This window comes from Nycticebus coucang, chromosome 22, assembly GCF_027406575.1.
Source record: "Nycticebus coucang isolate mNycCou1 chromosome 22, mNycCou1.pri, whole genome shotgun sequence".
NCBI lineage: Eukaryota > Metazoa > Chordata > Mammalia > Primates > Lorisidae > Nycticebus > Nycticebus coucang.
In genome coordinates this window covers 18,055,483-18,079,108 of record NC_069801.1, presented here as the reverse complement: position 1 = coordinate 18,079,108, position 23,626 = coordinate 18,055,483, and the positions used below count along the sequence as shown (strand labels likewise).

Sequence of the window (23,626 nt, the reverse complement as noted above, 5' to 3'; positions counted from 1 at the left end):
CAGCTACTTGAGAGGCAGAGGCAGGAGAATTGCTTGAGCCCAGGAGTTGGAGGTTGCTGTAAGCTGTGATGCAATGGCACTCTACCCAGGGTGATAGCTTGAGGCTCTGTCTCAAAAAAAAAAAAAAAATACCCTTAGGAAAATGTATAACCTTAAATTATTATTATTATTATTTTAGAGATAAGGTCTTGCTATTTTGCTCAGCTGGTCTGGAATTCCTGGCCTCAAGCTATCTTCCTACCTCCCAAAGCTCTGGGATTACAGCTGTAAACCAGTGCACCCGGCCAAATTTTATGTTGAAATAAAAGCTAAAAAGAAATGATGAAGGGCGGCGCCTGTGGCTCAGTGAGTAGGGTGCCGACCCCATATACCGAGGGTGGCAGGTTCAAACTAGCCCCCGCCAAACTGCAACAAAAAATAGCCGGGCATTGTGGCGGCGCCTGTAGTCCTAGCTACTGGAGAGGCTGAGGCAAGAGAATCACCTAAGCCCAAGAGCTAGAGGTTGCTGTGAGCTGTGATGCCACCACACTCTACCAAGGGTGATAAAGTGAGACTCTGTCTCTACAAAAAAAAAAAAAAAAAAATGATGAAATGCAGAAACTAAAGCAGAACACAATCATTAACAAGCTAAAAACTGATTCCTAGATACACGAAATAGACAAATAGGAAAAGAGATAATGCACACAAAAAAATTTAGAAATGAAAAAATACTATATACCAAGGTTGAAAACAACAGATAAAATGAACACATTTCTAGAAAATAACCTAAAGCAAAAGGGCTTAAGGAGACATAGACAAGAACATCCTCTAACATTAAAAGAAATTGAATCAGAAATGCACAATCTTCTTACAAAGAAAACACCAGACCCAGAGGGTTTTACAGGTTAGTCGCACAAAACTTCCATGAAGCTGGAAGTCTCATAGTATAAATAACAGAAAAGGGGACACTCTCCAAATTATTAATAAAACTAGTAACTTTGATACCACAATTAGACAAGCGTAAAATATAGGAATTGCCCTGTCTACTCATGAACAAAGATGCAAAAAGTTTATCCAAGCACAAAGTGTGAGGATGAGCTACCTGGAAAACCAGCTCCAAAGGAATGGAGTCAGTTTTCCAAAGTGGGGAAAGAAAGATATCATTTATATAGGCAGAGACAAAGAATTTTTTTAGAAGGATTACAACATTATCCATAAAAAGTTGGCACATCGTTATACAATTTGGTTGTAAGCAGTGTTTTTGAGGATACATAAACATTTTTAATTCTCTATAGCCATTGTACAGAATAAGAAAAATAAGAAAGTGAGGCAGGGCTCATGAATGTAGGCCTAGGGATCATTCTGCCTCAGTCTCCTGAATAGCTGTGACTACAGGCACCCTCTGCAACACCCTGCTAATTTTTCTATTTTTAGTAGAGACAGGGTCTTGCTTTGCTCAGGATGATCTTGAACTCCTGAGCTCAAATAATCCACCCACCTTGGCCTCCCAGAGTGCTATGATTATAGGGCCTAGCCACTCATATAAAATTTCAAAGGGGGGCGAAGGCATAGTGGCTCACACCCGTAATCCTAGCACTCTTGGAGGCTGAGGCAGGTGGACTACTTGAGCTCAAGAGTTCAAGACTAGGGTGGCTGGCGCCTGTGGCTCAGTGGGTAGGGTGCCAGCCCCACATACCAAAGGTGGTGGGTTCGAACTCAGCCTCTGGCCAAACTGCAACAAAAAATAGCTGGGCATTGTGGTGGGCACCTGTAGTCCAAGCTACTTGGGAGGCTGAGGCAAGAGAATCATCTAAGCCCAAGAGCTGGAGGTTGCTGTGAGCTGTGACACCATGGCACTGAACTGAGGGTGACAGGGTGAGACTCTGTTGTGAAAAAAAAAAAATAGTTCAAGAATATCCTGAACAAGAGTGAGACCCTGTATCTATGAAAAATAGAAAAATTAGTTGGGTGTGGTGACAGGTGCCTATAGTCCCAGCTACTTGGGAGACTGAGCCAAGAGAGTCACTTGAGCCCAGAAGTTTGAGATTGCTGTGAGCTATGAGACCCTGGCACTCTACCCAAGGTGACACAATAAGACTCTGTCTCAAAATAAATAAATAAAGGGGCAGCGCCTCTGGCTCAAAGGAGAAGGGGCGCTGGCCCCATATGCCGGAGGTGGCAGGTTTGAACCCAGCCCCGGCCAAAAACTGCAAAAAATAAAAATAAAAGTAAAATAAAATAATTAAAAATAAATAAATTGGGTGGCGCCTGTGGCTCAGTGAGTAGGGCGCCGGCCCCATATACCGAGGGTGGTGGGTTCAAACCCAGCCCCGGCTGAACTGCAACCAAAAAATAGCCGGGCGTTGTGGTGGGCGTCTGTAATCCCAGCTGCTCGGGAGGCTGAGGCAGGAGAATTGCGGAAGCCCAAGAGCTAGAGGTTGCTGTGAGTCCTGTGACATCATGGCACTCTACTGAAGGCGGTAAAGTGAGACTGTCTCTACAAAAAAATAAATAAATAAATAAATATAATTTAAAGGAGGGTAAGTGCCAACTTCTGGGAGCCACTGGAATTTTCAATAGGACAAGAGATAACACTTTGTTCCAAATTAAATTAGTCTCTTGACAAATTTCGGATTTTTTTTTTTTAAGATTCTATTTATCCATTCAGTTGTCTCTGAAGACTCCATGATTTTTTTCTTTTTTTTTGAGACAGAGCCTCAGGCTGTCACCCTGGGTAGAGTGCCCTGGCATCACAGATCATAGCAACCTCCAACTCCTGGGCTCAAGTGATTCTCCTACCTCTGCCTCCCAAGTAGCTGGGACTACAGACGCCCACCACAACACCCGGCTATTTTTTGGTTGCAGCCGTCATTGTTGTTTGGCGGCCCCAGCTGGATTCGAACCTGCCAACTCAGGTGTATGTGGCTGGCGCCTTAGCCACTTGAGGCAAAGGTGCTGAGCCAAGACTCCACGATTAATGCAGTTTCTAATCTTTTTTGTTTTTAAATCTTTGGTATTTTGGGGGTGATTGTGGCAACAAAGGCTGCTCTGTTGTCACTCTGAAGAAGCGATAGAAGTCCAAACCTAGGAATAATTTCCTTTAAAAGGCCTTAGTGAATACTGATGCTCATTCAGTCCTTGTGGGTTAAGCTTCAACTCACACAGCATAGCCAGCTTTGTGTGTCCATGCTCCATGAAGCTGTGCCCATCTGCGAAGAATTCCTCATACAGGTCTGACAAGGGCTGATCAGTCTAATCTGGGCAGCTATAATATACTCAATAATTTGAATGCCATCATGAACCCAGGAGGGAGAGTCCATAGGCAGCAAGATGGCAGAATTCAAAGTGGACACTGTCTTTAAAGTTACATTAGGGCTCGGTGCCCGTAGCTCAGTAGTTAGGATGCCAGCCACATACACAGAGGTAGGCGGGTTCAAACCCGGCCCTGGCCAAACTGCAACAACAAAAATAGCCTGGCGTTGTGGCGGGCACCTGTAGTCCCAGCTACTCCGGAGGCTGAGGCAAGAGAATCACCTAAGCCCAGGAGTTGGAGGTTGCTGTGAGCTATGAATGCCACATCACTCTAACAAGGGGGATAAAGTGAGCCTCTGTCTCTTAAAAAAAATAATAATAATAGCCAGGCGTTGTGGCAGGCATCTGTAGTCCCAACTACTTGGGAGGCTGAGGCAAGAGAATCGCTTAGCCCAAGAGTTTGAGGCTGCTATAATGCCACGGCACTTTACCGAGGGCAACCTAGTGATACTGTCTCCAAAAAAATAAAAATAAAAAAGGGCGGCGCCTGTGGCTCAACAGAGTAGGGCGCTGCCCCAAATGCCAGAGGTGACGGGTTCAAACCCAGCCCCGGCAAATAACTGCAAAATAAATAAATAAATAAAAATAAAAAATAAAGTTACCGGCGGCGCCTGTGGCTCAGGGAGTAGGGCGCTGGCCCCATATACCGAGGATGGCAGATTCAAACCCGGACCCGGCCAAACTGCAACAACAACAACAACAAAAGCCGGGTGTTGCGGCTGGCACCGGTAGTCCCAGCTATTCGGGAGGCTGAGGCAAGATAATCGCCTAAGCCCAAGAGCTGGAGGTTCCTGTGAGATGTGACGCCATGGCACTCTACCAAGGGCGACAAAGTGAGGCGGGACTGGGCGGCACCTGTGGCTCAAATGAGTAGGGCGCCGGCCCCATATGCCGGAGGTGCCGGGTTCAAACCCAGCCCCGGCCAAAAACTGCAAAAAATAATAATAAGAATAATAATAAAATAAAAAAGAATGATTAAAAAAAAGAACAAGACGGGACTTAGAAAGAAAGAAAGAATAAAAGAAACACGATCAGGGTACAGCCAGCTCAGGGCGACACTGCGTCGCTCCTGAGCCTGGGGCGGGGCTACGCCGACCGCGCCGTGCGGTGGTCACGTGACACCGCAGGGGCAGCTGGGTCAAGATGGCGACGATGAGGAAATCGCTTACCGGGCGACTGGTGGGCTTGGCGTCTCTCCGGGCTGTAAGTGCCCCGGGCCGCTGAGGGGGCTGTCCTGCAGGCACCGTGGCGGTCGGGGTCGAGGGCTTGACCTGTGGCAGCCTGTCTGTGAGAAGCGAAGGCTGACGCTCTTCAAGCCATAGTTGGGAGGGTGATGGAGTCTTGAACCCTCCCAAATCCTTTGAAGGGTAGGAGAAAAGCAAGGCTCGGAGAGATGGAACGACCTGCTCAGGCCTTAGAGACCTAGGACGCCATCCCAGGCGTTTTGATTCCCTGTCCAAGGCCCTTCCCAGTGACCCAGGCCTCTTTCCCCAGTTGAGTGTTAGAGTTTTCCAAGTCTTAGCTCATGGAACCGAGCAGGACTTGGGTCGCCTGTAGTCAGGCTGTGTGATCCCTTGGAGTTGTCCTTTTTACCTGGTGAAATCTGATGTTTTTCTCTCTCTTCACCCATGTTCAGTGAGCAGAAAGAAAGTGTAGGAGACCTAGCTGTATAAAAGGTTGAGTAAGTTGTGCTTATTAAAGCTCGAATTGTGAGTCCCGGTGGTTCTGCCGCTTTTTAGACATTTATTCTCTCTAAACTCAGTTTTCTCATCCGTAAAAGGTATAGCATTATCTTGGGTTTGTATTGGAAATTAGCAAAAATGTAGGTAAAGCACTTGACATTGTTCCGCCTCTTTTTTTTTTTTTTTTTTTTTTTTTTTTGAGGCAGTGTCACTTTATTGCCCTGGCTAGAGTACCCTGGCATTCCAATAGATTACAGCAACCTCAAACAATCCTCTGCCTCAGCCTCTAGAAACTACAGGCATGGGCCACCATGGGCTAGTTTTTTCTGTTTTTATTAGCGACAGGGTCTCACTCCTGCTTAGGCTCATCTGGAACTCCTCAGCTCAAGCATTCCACTCCCCTGGACCTCACAGAGTGCTAGGATTATAACCAGGTCGTGCCCTGTTCTGTAAAGACTTACACCCACTTGGGGGAGGAGGAAATTACACTCTGGTGGCAGTGGGTCCCTCCCAGAAAGCCATTTTAGTGTTCTAGGCCACTCACCTCCACCAATTGCTCATGTGCAAAATGAAGATGGTAATTTCAGTATGCAAAGTTAGGAAAATTAAAGGAGATGGTGGTGGGACCTGTAGCTCTGCGGGTAGGGCACCAGCCACATACCCCAAGGCTGTTTCAACCGATCTGGGCCAGCTAAAACAACAAAGATAACTGCAACAATAAAAAAAATAGCCAGGTGTTGTGGCAGGCACCTGTAGTCCCAGCTACTTGGGCGACTTAGGCAAGAGAATCACTTAAGCCCAAGAGTTTGAGGTTGCTGAGAGCTGTGACACCATGGTACTCTACCCAGGGCAACAGTTTGAGACTCTGTCTCAAAAAAAAAAATAAATAAAGATGGTGAGTATTAATGTAGTCTTTTTCTTTTTTTTTTTCTTTGTAGAGACAGAGTCTCACTGTACCACCCTCGGGTAGAGTGCCATGAGGTCACCACGGCTCACAGCAACCTCTAACACTTGGGCTTACGCGATTCTCTTGCCTCAGCCTCCCAAGCAGCTGGGACTACAGGCTATTAATGTACTCTTAAAAAAAGTCCCTGGTTGAAAATATACACATAGGGTGCAAAGAAAATTATGTACACATCCACATTTTTTTTTTTTTTTGTAGAGACAAGAGTCTCACTTTATGGCCCTTGGTAGAGTGTTGTGGCTTCACAGAGCTCACAGCAACCTCCAACATTAAGCGATTCTCTTGCCTCAGCCTCCCGAGTAGCTGGGACTACAAGCGCCCGCCACAACGCCCAGCTATTTTTTGGTTGCAGTTTGGCCGGGGCCGGGTTTGAACCCGTCACCCTCGGTATATGGGGCCAGCACCTTACCCACTGAGCCACAGGCGCTGCCCCACATCCACATTTTTTTTTCGAGACAGAGTCTCACTTTGTCACCCACAGTAAAGTGCTGTGGTGTCACAGTGCACAGCAACCTCAAACTCTTGGGCTCAAGTGATTCTCTTGCCTCAGCCTCCCTAGTAGCTGGGACTACAGGTGCCTGCCACAATGCTCGGCTATTTTTAGAGACTTGCTCTTGCTCTTGCTCAGGCTGATCTTGAACCAGTGAGCTCAGGCAATCCACCTGCCTCGGCCTGCCAGAGTGCTAGGATTACCAGTGTGAGCCACCTTGCCTGACCTGCTGTATACACATTTTAAGAAAGGAAAAAACTGCATTCAATTTGTAATACTCGGGGATGCCTGTGGCTCAGTGAGTAGGGCGCCTGCCCCATATACCAAGGGTGGTGGGTTCGAACCTGGCCCTGGCCAAACTGCAACAAAAAAATAGCTGGGCGTTATGGCAGGCGCCTGTAGTCCCAGCTATTCAGGAGGCTAAAACAAGAGAATAGCCTAAGCCCAAGAGCTGGAGGTTGCTGTGAGTTGTGATGCCACAGCACTCTACTGAGGGTGACAAAGTAAGACTCTCTTAAAACAAAAAAAAGAATTTGCAATACTCAAATCACATTTGACTCCTGCAAATAGAATAGGTGCTCAGTGTGACTTGTATTCATCTTTTATTATCAACGTAAGTTGAAAAAAAGATTAAAAAAAAGATTTTTTTTTTTTTTTTTTTTTTGAGACAGTCTCACTATGTCACCCTCAGTAGAGTGCGGCAACCTCCAGCTCTTGGGCTTAAATGATTTTCTTGCCTCAGCCTCCCAAGTAGCTGGGACTACAGGTGCCCGCCACAACGCCTGGCTATTTTTTGGTTGCAGTTGTAGTTGTTTAGCAGGCCCGGGGAGGTTGGGTGGGGGCTCCAACGCACCAGGCTCTGTGTATGTGGCTCACACCCTACTCACTGAGCTACAGGTGGTGAGCCTAGCATTAAAATTTTAATACAGGGAGTGGTGCCTGTGGCTCAAGGAGCAGGGTGCCAGCCCCATATATTGGAGGTGGCAGGTTCAAACCCAGCCCTGGCCAAAAACTGCAAAAAATAAAATAAAATAAATTTTTAATACAGATTTTTCCTTAAAATATGTATACATTTTTTGGCACCCTGTGTGTGTGAGTGTATAATATATATTTTTTTTTTTTTGTAGAGACAGAGTCTCACTGTACCGCCCTCGGGTAGAGTGCCGTGGCGTCACACGGCTCACAGCAACCTCTAACTCTTGGGCTTACGCGATTCTCTTGCCTCAGCCTCCCGAGCAGCTGGGACTACAGGCGCCCACCACAACGCCCGGCTATTTTTTGGTTTCAGTTTGGCCGGGGCTGGGTTTGAACCCACCACCCTCGGCATATGGGGCTGGCGCCCTACTCACTGAGCCACAGGCGCCAATTTTTAAATGAAATAAAAAATCCTTTTAAATCCCTGGTGTAATGAGATGGCCCTCCAGGGGGTTACTGTGAGAACCAGACTTGGGTTCAAGTCCAAGCTCTGTTAGTGTCTAGCTGTGTGATTTTGGATGATCTTTCTGAGGATCAGTTTCTTCCTACTTTGGGAAACTGTGGCATAGTAATTGTGTGGTTAGGAATCCTCTCTGAGCAGAACTTAAAAGAAAGAAGAAATTGGATGTTTGTTTAAGACAGGGCCTCGGCTCGGCACCTGTGGCTCAAGCGGCTAAGGCGCCAGCCACATACACCTGAGCTGGCGGGTTTGAATCCAGCCTGAACTCGCCAAACAACAATGACAGCTGCAACCAAATAATAGCTGGGCATTGTGGCAAGCACCTGTAGTCCCAGCTACTTGGGAGGTGAAGGCAGGAGAATCGCTAGAGCCCAGCAGTTGGAGGTTGCTGTGAGCTGTGAAGCCACAGCACTCTACCCAGGGCACCAGCTTGAGGCTCTGTCTCAAAAAAAAAAAAAAAAAAGGGCGGTGCCTGTGGCTCAGTGGGTAGGGCGCCGGCCCCATATACCAAGGGTGGCGGGTTCAAAACCCGGCCCCGGCTGAACTGCAACCAAAAAAAAAAAAATAGCTGGGTGTTGTGGCGGGCGCCTGTAGTCCCAGCTACTCGGGAGGCTGAGGCAAGAGAATCGCTGAAGCCCAGGAGTTGGAGGTTGCTGTGAGCTGTGTGATGCCATGGCACTCTGCCGAGGGCTATAAAGTAAGACTCTGTCTCTACAAAAAAAAAGACAGGGCCTCACTCTGTTGCCTGGACTAGAGTACAGTGTTGTCATCTTAACTCCTTGAGAGTATGCCACCATGCCCAGCTAATTTTTTATTTTTTGTGGAGACGGTCTCATAGTGCCCAGGCTGGTTTTGAACTCCTGGCTTCAAGTGATACTTCCACCTCAACTTCCCTAAGTGTTAGGATTACAGGCACGAGCAAACATAACCCAACCAGATATTGGTTTTAACCAGCAGAGAAGAATGTGAGCCAAAGGTGGTAAGGCAACAGTTGCTCGGGGGTAGGACCAGGTGTTCTAGGGCCACACTGCCAGATTCAGATACTGCCTCATTGACTAGCCATGTGACTTTGGGAAGGTTACTTAATCTCTTTGGCCCTCAGATTTCTCACAATAAAATGGCAATTATGATAGTTCTTACCCTTAAGGTCATTGAGAGGATAACATGGTTTCATATGTAAAAGCCCTCTTATATGTGTCCGGCGAGTAGTAAGTGTTTAGTAAATGTGAATTGTTATGTGAAGAGCTGTTATGGGGAAGGAAGGGGAATTTATAATGTTCTAATATAAGGAACTTGGAAGGAAGCTTTACATTTTTTCAACAACATTCAACAGTTATTTATTGGGTGCCTTTACTCTATCTCAGGGCCTTGAAAATATAGCAGTGCATAAAAACAAAGTTCCTGCCTAAGGAAACTTACATTCTAGGGAGCTAATTTTAGGGTAGCTTACAGGCAGAGGCTGTACATCCCTTTTGGAGAGAGATTGAAGTTTCAGAGACCTTCCACCTAAAGCTGTTGACTTCAAGAAATGTGCAGTGGTTCGTCTTGGTCTCTGGGAAACATTGTTGGCTAAAATCAAGGCCAGTTCAGGCGAGTCATTCTAATTCCAGTTATTTCCAAGCAGGGAATGCCTTAATGGGTTCAGGGGGTTGAGATCCTTACTAGATTACACAGTGTACCTCTCCCTTTGCTCCAGTATGGATGCTTATCCAGATTAAATCTGGCAGACGAAAGTTAATTTGAAGAGTTACAGTATCAAGAGTAGAGGAGGAGGCCACAGAAATCTTGCATCACTTGGTGGAAAGGTGGGTAAGATTTGGGGCTGACTATAGAGAGGAGACTCGAGGCTTTTTTTTTTCCATGTTTTAAACTACTGGGGGTGTCATCACTTCTCAGATTCATTCTTGTCATGGCCCATCCTGTGATTGTAACAGAACAGAGCCCTTCTACATTCTACCCCCTGCAAAGTCCAGGAGGACTCCCTACATTCAGTGACGTCCCTCCTGTGGCACAGCTGTGCCCTTCATGTGTTTATTTGTTGTTTCAGTAATGTTAATGAATGCCAACTTTGTACCAAGTACAGTACCCCAGGAATCAAGGGGAGGCAGAGACAGACAAGGTCTCTAATAGATCTTATATTCTTTTTTTTCTTTAATTTTTTGGTAAAGATAGAGTCTCACTTTATTGTCCTTGGTAAAGTGCCGTGGCATCACACAGCTCACAGCAACCTCCAACTCCTGGGCTTAGGTGATTCTCTTGCCTCAGCCTCCCAAGTAGTTGAGACTACAGGCACCCGCCACAACGCCTGGCCATATATACATATATATATATATATATATATATATATATGTATTTTTTTTTTTTTTTTGAGACAGAGTCTTCACTTTATTGCCCTCAATAGAGTGCTGTGGCCTCACAGCTCACAGCAACCTCCAGCTTTTGGGCTTAGGCGATTCTCTTGCCTCAGCCTCCCAAGTAGCTGGGACCACAGGCGCCCCCTACAATGCCCGGCTATTTTTTGTTGCTGTTTGGTCAGGGCTGGGCTTGAATCCACCTTCCTCAGTATATGGGTTTGGCTTCCTACCCACTGAGCCACAGGCACCGCCCAACAGAGCTTATATTCTACTGGAGAAAACATTTGCAGTGCTTTGAAAGAAATGTTTATAATCCTGAAGCAGAAAATAATGGGGATGGGATGAGTGCCAAGTTTGCAAAGGATGGTCAGAGGAGGCTTCTGCTACTAAACAGTGAACTGAAAGGTGTGAGAAGAACCAGGTGAAGAGCCTTGGAGCCCCTGTGGTGGCTCTCCATACCTGTAATCCTAGCACTCCAGGGAGCCAAGGTGGGGAGGATCTGTTGAGGTCAAGAGTTTGAGACCAGCTGTCTCTATACAAATAGAAAAAAAAATAGCTAGGTGTCCTGGCAGGTTCCTATAGTCCCAGCTACTTGGGAGGCTGAGACAGGAAGATCATTTGAACCCGGGAGTTTGAGGTTGCTGTAAGCTAGGCTGACAGTGATAGATACCATGGCACTCTAGCCTGGGCAATAAAGTGAGAGTCTGATTCAAAAAAAGTAAAAAGGGGCGGCACCTGTGGCTCAGTGAGCAGGGCGCCGGTCCCATATGCCGGAGGTGGCAGGTTCAAACCTAGCCCCAGCCAAAAACCAAAAAAAAAAAAATAAAATAAAATAAAAAGAGAGCCTTGGGGCTGAGGGAGGCCCTCCTGAGGGCAGAAGGCCTGGGGGCTGGAGCCTAGCCTTGGCATTGAGTGGGAGCAGGAAGTAGAACTGGAATGTCGGGAGGAGTGGTGAGTTTAGCAGGAGCCAAACCAGAGTCTTGGATGGATAGGGGAAGGGAATCAGTCACATTCTGGTTGAAGCCACAGGGTACACATGATGCCTTTTACAGAGTTGGACAGGCTGTAGGAGAAATTAAACAGTTCTGTTTTGGGACCACTGAATTGGAGAGGTGCAAGTAGAGCTGTTAGTCAGCCAGAAGTGAGTCCGGACTTCAGGGGAGAACCTGTATGGCAGCGGTTCTCAACCTGTGGGTCGTGACCCCTTTGTAACATTGAAAATACATGGTGGCATTAGGAAGGTTGAGAAGCTCTGCTGACAGGAAGCAGGAAATCTCTTATTCATTCTTGTTCTAAGTAAAATATTCATTTTATTCTTAATTCTGAAACACACCACATGTGAACCAGATAGTGAGAAACACTGCTGGGCGGCACCTGTGGCTGTCGGTAAGGCGCCGGCCCCATATACCGAGGGTGGCGGGTTCAAACCCAGCCCCAGCCAAATTGCAACCAAAAAATAGCCGGGCGTTGTGGTGGGCGCCTGTAGTCCCAGCTGCTCGGGAGGCTGAGGCAAGAGAATCGCTTAGGCCCAGGAGTTGGAGGTTGCTGTGAGCTGTGTGAGGCCACGGCACTCTACCGAGGGCCATAAAGTGAGACTCTGTCTCTACAAAAAAAAAAAAAAGAAAAGAAAAAGAGAAACACTGCTTCTTGTCTCATTATTAGTGAAGATGCAGCAATTCTTGATTTCCCCTGCAGGAAATTGTGACAGTATCTTCCTGTTACTTTTTGTTTCCTTTTTTTCAATGTTTTCATAATAACCTAATGTTTCCTCTTTTAAACCCAAAGGTCAGTACTTCGTCTATGGGCACTTTCCCAAAGCAGGTGAAAATCGTAGAAGTTGGTCCCCGAGATGGACTACAAAATGAAAAGGTAAAGATGAAAATTAATCAAAATAGGCTTTTCAAGCATCTGCTTTGAGTATTCTACGTGGTAGGTGTTGTGGGGGTGGACAGAGCTATGCAAGACATGCCGGACTATGGGCTTAGTCTAGGAGGCTAGTCAGGCACCTATGATGGTTAAATGATCTGAAATGATGGTGCAACAGGTGTAGTGCCCCTCACAGCCTGGTGGAATGGTGTAGAGCAGTGGTTCTCAACCTTCCTAATGCTATGATGTATTTTCATTGTTTCAAAGGAGTCACAACTCACAGGTTGAGAATGTCAATTCCACATCAAGAGATTGGCGATTTAGCCAAAGGAAGTCTTAAAGACCAAGTGCAGAGATTAAGCCTTGGGGTTCCTTACAAACCTGTTGGTTAATAGCAGAACAGCTGGAAACAACCTGATGTTCGATATGGAGAAAGTTGTATTAAATATATCATGGACTTTTCATGAAATATGAAGCCATTAATAACAAAGATATATATATTAAGCAACTCAAACAGGTTATAAAATAATGTTCATGTGTATTTTATTTTATTTTTTTTGTAGAGACAGAGTCTCACTTTATGGCCCTCGGTAGAGTGCCGTGGTCTCACACAGCTCACAGCAACCTCCAACTCCTGGGCTTAAGCGATTCTCTTGCCTCAGCCTCCCGAGTAGCTGGGACCACAGGCACCCGCCACAACGCCCAGCTATTTTTTGGTTGCAGTTTGGCCGGGGCCAGGTTTGAACCCGCCACCCTCGGTATATGGGGCTGGCGCCTTACCGACTGAGCCACAGGCGCCGCCCAATGTGTATTTTATTTTTTTTTTTAAATTTATTTATTTTTTATTTTGCATTTTTTGGCCAGGGCTGGGTTTGAACCTGCCACCCCTGGTATATGGGGCCGGTGCCCTACTCCTTGAGTTGCAGGCACCGCCCCATGTATTTTAACCTTACACTTTTGTGTAAGAAACAAAGAGATAGATATGCAGGAGCATCTACCTAGAATAGGATCTTGACCAGCATGTCCCCTAGAACTTTCTGTGCAGATGGAAATATTCTAGACTTGAGTTTGTCCATCTGGTAACCACTAGACACTTGCGGTTTTATGGCTGGGGTGGCCAAGGAACTGAATTTTTACTTCTACATGATTTTAAGTAAATTTAACCACACAGGGTGAGTGGCTAACATGTTAGACTGTACAGAGCTAAAAAGTCGCAAAAAGGATGTTAATAGTGTTATCAGCGGAAGGTCCTAAAAGTAGTTTTCTTTTGTTTTTGGCATGTTTTTCTGAAATATGTATTGATTATTTTTTCAGTAAAGAAAAGCTTTTCTTTTTTTTTTTTTGTTCTTTTAAAGCATGCCCGTGCTAGCTTTAATAGTGCTTTGTTGGAAACAGAGTCTTTGAGCTCATGTTCCATGAAGGCAGACTCCTGCCTGTTCTCCTTACCCCTATATCCGCAGCACTTAACACAATACCTGGAACATGAAGGCTTTCAGAAATTATTTGTGGAGTGGACTAAGAGCAGTGGGAGAGAACTTGGAGAGGAGGGGTCTTGTGGGAGGACCTATTGAGAAGGATCTGGAGTTCTTAGAATTTATTTACCTAATCCTAGGGGTATTAGGGAGGCATAGAAACGGGTTTTTTTTTGTTTGTTTGTTTTTGAGACAGAGTCTCACTATGTTGCCCTCAGTTGAGTGCTGTAGTATCACAGCTCACAGCAACTTGAAACTCTTGGGCTCAAGCGATTCTCTTGCCTCAGCCTCCCAAGTAGCTGGGACTACAGGCGCCTGTCACAACACCTGGCTTTTTTTGTTGTTGTTGTAGTTGTCATTGCCAGCTCTGGTTTATGTGGCTAGCACCCTAGCCGCTCAACTACAGGCGCTGAGCCCCATTGAAAGGTTTTGAGCAAGAAAGTGAGGTAATGGAGGCTGCATTTTTGGAGGATTCCTATGTAGAATGAATTAATTGAATGAGACTATGACAAAGTGCATGGGATAATGATGGTAGACTCGGAAAGAGGAATCATAGAATCTGGCAAGTGACTACTCATGGTGCAGGAGGGAGGGAAAGAAGCTACAAGCTGAACACATGAGGATAAAGCGTCCTATGCAAGTGAGGTGATGTGAAAGAGGAGGGTGTGATACTTGGAGTCCCCAACCCAGGACGCAGAGGGTTAGTCATCTCTGCCTTTTAGGCCATCGGACATGGTTCTCTGTTTGTGATGGGGTCACAAGTTAACACACATTTAGTTAAGGAAGAGTCTGCATTTCAGAAAAATGTTTCCATGTGAATATTAACTGCTTTTCAGGTAAGAAGCTGCGTCTAGTGCAGTGGTTCTCAACCTTCCTAATGCTGCGACCCTTTAATACAGTTCCTCACGTTATTTTCGTTGCTACTTCATAACTGTAATTTTGCTACTGTTCTGAATCATAATTTAAGTATCTGATACGCAGGATATATTTTCATTGGTTGCGACCCACAGGTTGAGAACCGCTGGTCTACTGCAAAACACTGTCTGTGGAGCTCTAAGACAAGCCTTGTGCCCCACCTCTTGATGGGGATTACCTGTGAATTCATGTTAGTGTTTGGAAGTTAAGATCATGAAGTGCTTGCTCTAGCAAAAGTTTTGAACTAAAAGGCACTATTTATATCCTTTTTCTTTTTTTGAGACAGAGTCTCACTATGTCACCCTGGGTAGAGTGCTAAGGCATCACAGCTCACAGCAATCTTAAACTCTTGGGCTTAAGCGATTCTTTTGCCTCAGCCTCCCAAGTAGCTGGGACTACAGACGCCTGCCACAACGCCCAGCTATTTTTTGGTTGTAGTTGTCACTATTGTTTGGCAGTACAGGGCTGGATTCGAACCCACCAGCTCTGGTGTATGTGGCTGAGCTACAGGAGCTGAGCCACAGGCACTATTTTCTATGGCCATTTGACTACCAGCTTTGTTGACCTGTCTTTTGGTGTTTCTCCACTATAGAATATCGTACCTACTCCAGTGAAAATCAAGCTCATAGACATGCTTTCTGAAGCAGGACTTCCAGTTATAGAAGCCACCAGCTTTGTGTCTCCCAAGTGGGTTCCCCAGGTAAGACCCAGGCCTCAGTGAGAGACCTTTCTCAGGATGGGAAGTTTTGCATTTGCCCTCAAAGCAAAGAGAAGCAGGGAACTTAGGTTTCTAGGTCTGTAGCCTTGAGAAATTTCTGGTGATTCATAGCTCTGTGTCTCAGGAAAAGAACATGACCTGGGGGTGGCGCCTGTGGCTCAGTGAGTAGGGTGCCGGCCCCATATACCAAGGTAGCAGGTTCAAACCCGCCTCGGCTAAACTGCAACCAAAAAATAGCGGGGCGTTGTGGCGGGCGCCTGTAGTCCCAGCTGCTCAGGAGGCTGAGACAAGAGAATCGCATAAGCCCAAAAGCTGGAGGTTGCTGTGAGCTGTGTGACGTCATGGCACTCTACTGAGGGCAATAAAGTGAGACTCTGTCTCTACAAAAAAAAAAAAAAACCGTGACCTGGGATTTGGGAGCCTTAGGCTCTGTCTTAGCCCTGCACCACTTGCTGGGTAAACCTGCTAAGACCTTTTTTCTCTCCAAGTTTGAGATGACCCCTCAGGTCTCTTCTGGCTCTAAAAGTCCAGAATCTCTGTGCCTGTCTGTGGCTTTGTGTTTATAAAAGGGGAAGAGGAACGACCCCTACTTCACAGAAACAACCAAGTGGGAAGAATAGAGATTCAAAATGAGTGTCAGATAACACAGAGCTGAATGCAGTGCTTGGCTTAGAGTATGTTCTCAGTGAGTGGCTGGTAGTAGTTATTACTGCTCTCTGCTTCTGCAAAGCTGGCAGTATGGGCCACAAGAGAAAATTGGACATCACCCAAACCTAGGGCATTTATATCATAAAAACATTAGGGATACTCAGCTTTGCAGGCAGCATCATTCTCCAAGGGTTCTGGACAACAGAGATTTTGTGATAGAAATATTTTCTCTAACTGAGCTCTCTGCCCTCTCCTGGTGATGACTTGGCAATGTCTTCTTTGGCTCCTAGATGGCTGACCACACTGAAGTCTTGAAGGGCATTAAGAAGTTTCCTGGCATCAACTACCCAGTCCTGACCCCAAATTTGAAAGGTTTTGAGGCAGCGGTAAGAGGACAGCTCGTTGGTGGGGCTGTAGAAATGAGATTTAGGGTCTGAGTCCCTGCCTTGTCTTGGGGCCTCCCCTGTCCTGAGATGTCTGTCTGATCATCTTGTCTTTCAGTCAGACCCTGGGACAGACCTGGCCGCTCTGTGATCTTGACAAGTTGCTTAACCTCTCTGAACCTCAGGTTCTGTCTATAAAATAGGGCTAATGATCATACATAATGTTGTGAGGATTTCAGAGGACAGAGTGCACAAACACTGCCAAGCCTAGCGAGATTTAGGGCACAGTGTAGTACCTGAGACATATGAGCTCTTGTTATTACCCACTTCTTCAGAGAAGGTAACCAGGAACTCCATAGGTGTTTCAGGAATCTGCCAACCTTATTATTTTTTATATCAGTTTTTCTCCTTTTATTTCAAACTGTATTCTGTGGTGTTCAGAGAAAAATGCATTACATGATACCCATCTCTTAAAAGCTACTGAGACTAAATTAATAATCTAACATATTTATTCTAGAAGATGTTCAAAGTGTACTTGAGAAGAATGTAAATTTTGTTGTTAGAATGTTCTGTTATGTGTCTGTTAGATTTAGTTGGTTTACGGTGTTGTTCAGGTCTTCTTTTTCTTCTGCCTGGTGGTTCTGTTTTTTTTTTGTTTTTTTTTTTTTTTTTGTAGAGACAGAGTCTCACTGTACCGCCCTTGGGTAGAGTGCCGTGGCATCACACGGCTCACAGCAACCTCTAACTCTCTAACTCTTGGGCTTACACGATTCTCTTGCCTCAGCCTCCCGAGCAGCTGGGACTACAGGCACCCACCACAGCGCCCGGCTATTTTTTTGTTGCAGTTTGGCCGGGGCTGGGTTTGAACCCGCCACCCTCGGCATATGGGGCTGGTGCCCTACTCACTGAGCCACAGGCGCCGCCCTGGTTTTTTTGTTTGTTTGTTTGTTTGTTTTTTGAGACAGAGTCTAATTTTGTCACCCTGGGTAGAGTGCGGTGGCATCCTAGCTCACAGCAACCTCAAACTCTTGGTCTCAAGTGATCTTCTTGCCTCAGCCTTACAAATAGATGGGACTATGGGTGCCCACCACCAGGCGTGCCCAAACGCCTGGCTATTTTTTTGTTGCAGTTTGACCGTGGCCCGGTTCAAACCCACCACCCTTGGTATACAGGCGCCACCCGATGGCCTGTTATTAGGTGTGTAAATGCTTAGCATTGTTGTCTCCTTGATAGTTTGGATCTTATATTAATATATCACGTTCTTTGTCACTTGGAACTTTTTTTTTTTTTTTCCGTAGAGACAGAGTCTCACTGTACTGCCTTCCGGTAGAGTGCCGTGGCGTCACACGGCTCACAGCAACCTCTAACTCTTGGGCTTACGCGACTCTCTTGCCTCAGCCTCCTGAGCAGCTGGGACTACAGGCGCCCGCCACAACACCCGGCTATTTTTTTATTGTTGCAGTTTGGCCGGGGCTGGGTTTGAACCCGCCACCCTCGGCATATGGGGCCAGCGCCCTACTCACTGAGCCACAGGCGCCGCCCGTCACTTGGAACCTTTTTTTAATTACTATTTTCTTTTTTTTTTAGAGACAGAGTCTTACTTCATCGCCCTCAGTAGAGTGCCATGGTGTCACAGCTCACAGCAACCCCCAGCTTTTGGGGTTAGGTGATTCTCTTGCCTCAGCCTCCTGAGTAGCTGGGACTACAGGCACCCACCACAACACCTGGCTATTTTGTTGTTGTTGTTGTTGTTGCAGTTTGGCCAGGGCCAAGTTTGAACCCGCCACCCTCGGTATATGGGGCCAGTGCCCTACCCACTGAGCCACAGGCACTGCTCTAATTACTATTTTCTTAAAGGCAAGATCTTGGCCAGTCAGGGTGGCTCACACCTGTAACCCCAGCACTTGAGAGGCTGAGGTGGTGTATTGCCTGAGCTCACAAGTTCAAGATAAACCTAAGCAAGAGTGAGACTCCAGCTCTTAAACAATAGCTGGGTGTTGTAGTAGGTGTCTGTAGTCCCAACTACCTGGGAGGCTGAGGCAGGAGAATCACTTGAACCAAAGAGTTTGAGGTTGCTGTGAGCTAAGATGCTGGGGCACTCTACCAAGGGTGACAAAGTGAGATGCTGTCTCAAAAAAAGGCAAGATCTTACTCTGTTGTCCAGGCTGGAACTTCTGGGCTCAAGTGATCCTCCCATCCCAGCCTCCACTGGGACTCCAGATGCACATCACCATGCCTGATTACATTTTTTAATTTTTTGTAGCAATGGAGTCTTGCTATGTTTCCCAGACTAGTGTTGACCTCCTGGCCTCAAGCAGTCCTCCTGCCTCAGTCTCTTGAGGGCTACAGGGCATGAGCAACTGTATCTCTCTCTTAGGACCTTTTTTTTTAATTTTTATCTTTTTGTAGAGACTTTTGTAGTCTCACTATGTCGCCCTCGGTAGAGTGCCATGGTGTCACAGCTCACAGCAACCTCCAGCTCCTGGGCTTAGGCTATTCTCTTGCCTCAGCCTCCCGAGAAGCTGAGACCACAGGTGTCCACCACAATGCCCGGCTGTTTTTTTGTTTGCAGTTCAGCCAGGACTGGGTTTGAACCCACCACCCTTGGTATATGGGGCCGGCGCTCTACCCACTAAGCCACAGGCGCCACCCGGGACCTTTTATGGTTTAATGTCTGTTTTGTCTAAGTACAGTGAGTAGCACTTGTTTTCTTTCGATGTTGTTTATGTAGTTATGTAGTTTATGTTATGTTTATGTTATTTTTCCCTCCATTTACTTTTGACCTACTTTTGTCTTTGAATTTTCTTACAATTTTAGACAAGAAAATCATTAGAGATACTGGTTTTGCATTTAGGCAAAAAAAACTATTTTTTTTTTTTTGAGACAGAGTCTCAAGCTGTCGCCATGGGTAGAATGCCGTAGTGTCATAGCTCACAGCAACCTCAAACTCTTGGGCTCAAGTGATTCTCTTGCCTCAGCCTCCCTAGTAGCTGGGACTACAGGCACCTGCCACAACGTCCAGCTATTTTTCTTTCTTTGTTTGTTTTAGCAGGCCCAGGCCGGGTTTGAACCCACGAGCCCTGGTGCATGTGGCTGGCACCCTAACTGCTGAGCTACAGGCTCCCAGCCAAGACCCCATCTCTTTAAAAAAAAAAATAGCCAGGTGGCGCCTGTGGCTCAGCGGGTAGGGTGCCGGCCCCATATGCCGAGGGTGGCGGGTTCAAGCCCAGCCCCGGCCAAACTGCAACAAAAAAATAGCTGGGCGTTGTGGCGGGCGCCTGTAGTCCCAGCTACCTGGGAGGCTGAGTTAAGAGAATTGTCTAGGCCCAAGGATTTGGAGGTTGCTGTGAGCTGTATGAGGCCACAGCACTCTGCCGAGGGCAATAAGGTAAGACTCTGTCTCTACAAAAAAAAATAGCCAGGCATTGTGGAAGGCACCTGTAGTCCCAGCTACTCAGGAAGCTGAGGCAAGAGGATCGCTTGTGCCCAAGAGTTTGAGGTTGTTGTGAGCTATGATGACTCCGTGGCACTCTACTAAGGACGACAAAATAAGACTCTCAGAAAAAAAAGAGAACCTGTCTGTCCCATGCTTCTCTGTTGGTTTCTGGTGTGGCCTACTCCTTGGCCTTGCTTGGCTTGTGTCACCCCAGTCTCTGCCTCCATGTTCACATGGTCTTCCTTTAAAATACCAATCAAACTACATTAGGGACCCACTCTATGTTTTATCTTGACTAGTCTTAACTAATTACATCTGCAGTGACCTTGTATCCACATGAGGTCACATTCTGAGCACTGGGGGTTAGCACTTCAACACATCTTCTTAGGGGACACAATTCAGCCTGTAACATTCACACTTCACACACCACACCATTTCATAAGATGTGTTTTTTGCCACTCTGTGTCTATGTTTCTTGAAGAGAAAAATGCTGACAGGAGTTCACCTGGATATTGACAGGTAGTTGCAGGAGCCAAGGAAGTATCCATCTTCGGAGCTGCCTCAGAGCTCTTCACCCAGAAGAACATCAACAGCTCTATAGAAGAGAGTCTCCAGCAATTTGATTCAATCATGAAGGCAGCCCAGGCCAGGGGCATTCTTGTGCGGGGGTGAGTCAGACCACACTGGGATCTTTTCCTCAGTGCCGTTCTGGAACAGAGCTAGGCTTTGACTCAAGCAGTCTTGCTACCGCAAGTCCCTTGTCCTGGATTGGGGCCATCTAAACTCCACACCTAGGTATCTTTTCTCAAGGAAATGTGGTCAGAAGAAATCCTAGCAAGTGCTTTCTCTCAAACCTGAATTTTGGGTCAGTTTCACCAAGGGAATATGGCAAGGCAGGACACTAATTGGGGTTTGTGGAGATAAGTTTAGTCCTGGTTTCACTTCTAATTATTTAGGATCCCTCACGAATATTGGCAAGAGAAAGATTGCAGCGGGCCTCTTAAGTTTCCAGCATTGCACCTCTAATAGCAGAAGTTCCTAGCTTTGTATATCTAGTATCTAAGTAAAACCTCATACTAGGCCAGCAGGGAGGGGGCTGTCTCCACTTTACAGATGCCACAGCTGAAGCTCAGGAAGGGTGAATGGTCTCCTGTGCAGTCACACAGCTATCCATATTGCAGCCAAAATCATCTTTCAAATGTTCACATCTGATCACATCGCTTCTGGTTGAAAACCTTTCAGTGACTGACCAAGGTCAGGCGTTTTAAGGTGGTTTATAAGACCCTGCAGGATTTGGTCTCTGCCATTCTCTGCAGCCTTATTGTTTACTGTTTTCTTCTGGCTCCTCTTCCTTTGCATGGTACACTTCAGCCCAGCTAGAACATCTTTCCATTTGCCACATGCCCCTCTTGTCACTCTCCCCTTTTTTGCATGTGCTTTTTTTTCTCTTTCTTTTTTTTTTTTTTTTTTTAGAGACAGAGTTTCACTTTGTCGCCCTCGGTAGAGTGCAGTGGCATCACAGCTCACAGCAACCTTCAACTCTTGGGCTTACGTGATTCTTTTGCCTTAGCCTCCCAGGTAGCTGGGACCACAGGCGTCTGTCACAACGCCCGGCTATTTTTTTGTTGCAGTTTGCCCTGGGCCAGGTTTGAACCACCACCTTTGGTATATTGGTGTATGGGGTTGGTACCCTACTCACTGAGCCACAGGTGCCGCCCTGCATGTGCTTTCTACACGCTGACAGCGCTTCTCCTCCTAAGTTCTCCTCCTCCTGCTCACACATCAGGTTTTCTTGTGGATGTCAGTTCCTCTGAGAAGCTTTCACTGTACCTTAGCTGAAGTCAGTGCCCTTCTGTGGGACCCCATAGGCCCTTGCATCCTCTAACATAGCTTGACTGCTTGTTAAATTCCCTCCCACCCCACCCCTTCACACCCCAGGGTTCCACTTGCCTTTTCCATGAAGAGAAACCCACATCTCTGGTGCGCTCTGCTCGCCATTTCAGGGCCTGCATACATTAGGTACCCAGTAACTGATGGTAGTAGCTTAGGTCATGTCTGCCTAACTCCCAGGCCTGTGTTGTTTCCTCCAAATCTCTCTTACCTTTTCCTTGCTCAGAAATGTTTGAAGAAAACGTGGAAGATTCAACACTTCTATGAGTCTGAAATTATTCATCCAGTAAACATTTATTTTGCCTCTTTTTTTTTTTTGAGACAGAGTCTCACTATATTGCCCTCTGTAGAGTGTTGTGACATCACAGCAACCTCAAACTCTTTGGCTCAAGCAATTCTCTTGCCTCAGCCTCCCAAGTAGCTGGGACTATAGGCACCCACGACAATGCCTGACTATTTTTTTATTGCAGTTGTCATTGTTGTTTAGCTGGCCTGGGCTGGGTTCAAACCCGCCGACCTCGATGCATGTGGCCGGGGCCATAACCACTGTGCTATGGGTGCCTATTTTGCCTCTTTATATACAAAATACTTTGTTTGGTTCTAAAAGGCTTTAAAGACTCCTCAATTCCAACAGGGTGGTAGGGCTGGAAGCTGTCTGCGTCTAAGCTCCAGACCCCTTCCACAGACTGCCAGAGCCCTGGTCAGGCTTGTGCCGCCTCTCCCAACTCTGCTCAGACTTCTCTCACCCTTACTTTGAGCCCTAGCTGTCTGTCCTTTGTTCTGTCTTGACCATGCCTAATTCTTCTGTCTCTGGGCTTTTTCCAGCCTTTGCTCTCTGCCTGGAATACTCTTGCAAAAGACCTCCCTCCCGACAGGTACCTGTGGCTCAGTGGGTAGGGCGCTGGCCCATAAACTGAGGGTGGCAGGTTTGAACCTGGCCCCAGCCAAACTGCAACAAAAAATAGCTGGGCGTTGTGGGTGCCTATAGTCCCAGCTACTGGGAGGCTGAGGCAAGAGAATCGCCTAAGCCCAAGACCTGGAGGTTGCTGTGAGCTGTGATGCCACGACACTCTACCAAGGGGAACAAAGTGAGACTCTGTCTCTTAAAAAAATAAAATACAGAAGATCTCCCAGCTTTCTCAGAACAATGTTCTTAGCAGTCTTTTCCTAGACCAGCCTCACTACAGCTGGCCGTCTCTAGTTGCTCCCATCTCATTTCCCTTTTCTTTTCTATGTAGCACTGATCACTTCCTAGGACTATCTCATCTGATTATTTGGTTGCCTTTTCTTTTTTTTTTTTTTTTTCTTAATTCTGTTGTATATTTTTTTCTAAAATGGTTCTGAATTGTCTGCCTTTTCACTGGCTATCTCCCTCACTTGAAATAAGTACACGAGGGTGGAGACCTTAGTATTCTTGCTCACTGGTCTATTCCCAGTGCCTGGCACATGGTAGGCAACTCAGTAAACATCAACTGAATAAGGGAACGACTCTTTCTGGCAGCTCACTGGCGCAGCCAGTCTCTTCGCCGTCAGGCCAGCTCAGCCTATTTCTGATTCATAGTCTCCTCAGCTCTTGTGGTCTTTGATTTCATCCAGGCCTTGGTCTCCAGTGAGTGCTGCCCCTGGCTCCCCTGCACATCAGTCTGCTTTGCCTTGTCTCCATACTGCCCCATGCCCGCTCATGTTGCTATATTAGCTTCTCCTCCTCGCCCTCTTATCGTTAATCCTTGGCTGCTTCTCCTGAGGCCTATACAACTCCTGCTTTCTAATCTGTAGGCCCATGGGCACCCTGCCCTCCCTGGGTTCTCCATTGCGTCTTCCCAGCACTGGGCCGTGCTGCCTCTGCTCTCATTCCACCTGTTGAAGTTGCCATTCACCTGGGTTCTCGGCCTAATGCCCAGCTGAAGGTGTTGGCTGCGTGCTGACGAGAATGTATGTCACAATGCCACCCTGCCTCAGCCCAGCTGGCCAGAGAGCTGGGGAGCACTGACTTCATTCCTCCCCTGTTTTCCCACAGGTACGTCTCCTGTGCACTTGGCTGCCCCTATGAAGGGAAGATCTCCCCGGCTAAAGTAGCTGAGG

At 46.7% G+C, this 23,626-nt stretch overlaps 1 protein-coding gene across 8 annotated transcripts in view; it reads left to right on the top strand.

The window, feature by feature from the left end:
- Nucleotides 1–4,400: 4,400 nt before the first annotated feature.
- Nucleotides 4,401–23,626, top strand: part of HMGCL (3-hydroxy-3-methylglutaryl-CoA lyase) — a 29,162-nt gene continuing 9,936 nt past the window's right edge. For 7 of the 8 annotated variants that reach the window (XM_053575128.1, XM_053575130.1, XM_053575129.1 and 4 more), the window contains exons 1-6: nucleotides 4,401–4,494; nucleotides 12,002–12,085; nucleotides 15,062–15,169; nucleotides 16,126–16,221; nucleotides 20,174–20,322; nucleotides 23,562–23,625. In XM_053575128.1, the coding sequence (XP_053431103.1) occupies nucleotides 4,435–4,494; nucleotides 12,002–12,085; nucleotides 15,062–15,169; nucleotides 16,126–16,221; nucleotides 20,174–20,322; nucleotides 23,562–23,625 (561 nt within the window). In that variant the 5' untranslated portion in view covers nucleotides 4,401–4,434. Of the gene's footprint in view, nucleotides 4,495–9,558; nucleotides 9,672–12,001; nucleotides 12,086–15,061; nucleotides 15,170–16,125; nucleotides 16,222–20,173; nucleotides 20,323–23,561; nucleotide 23,626 lie in introns of all 8 variants that reach the window. The other variant, XM_053575131.1, reaches the window with a different exon arrangement.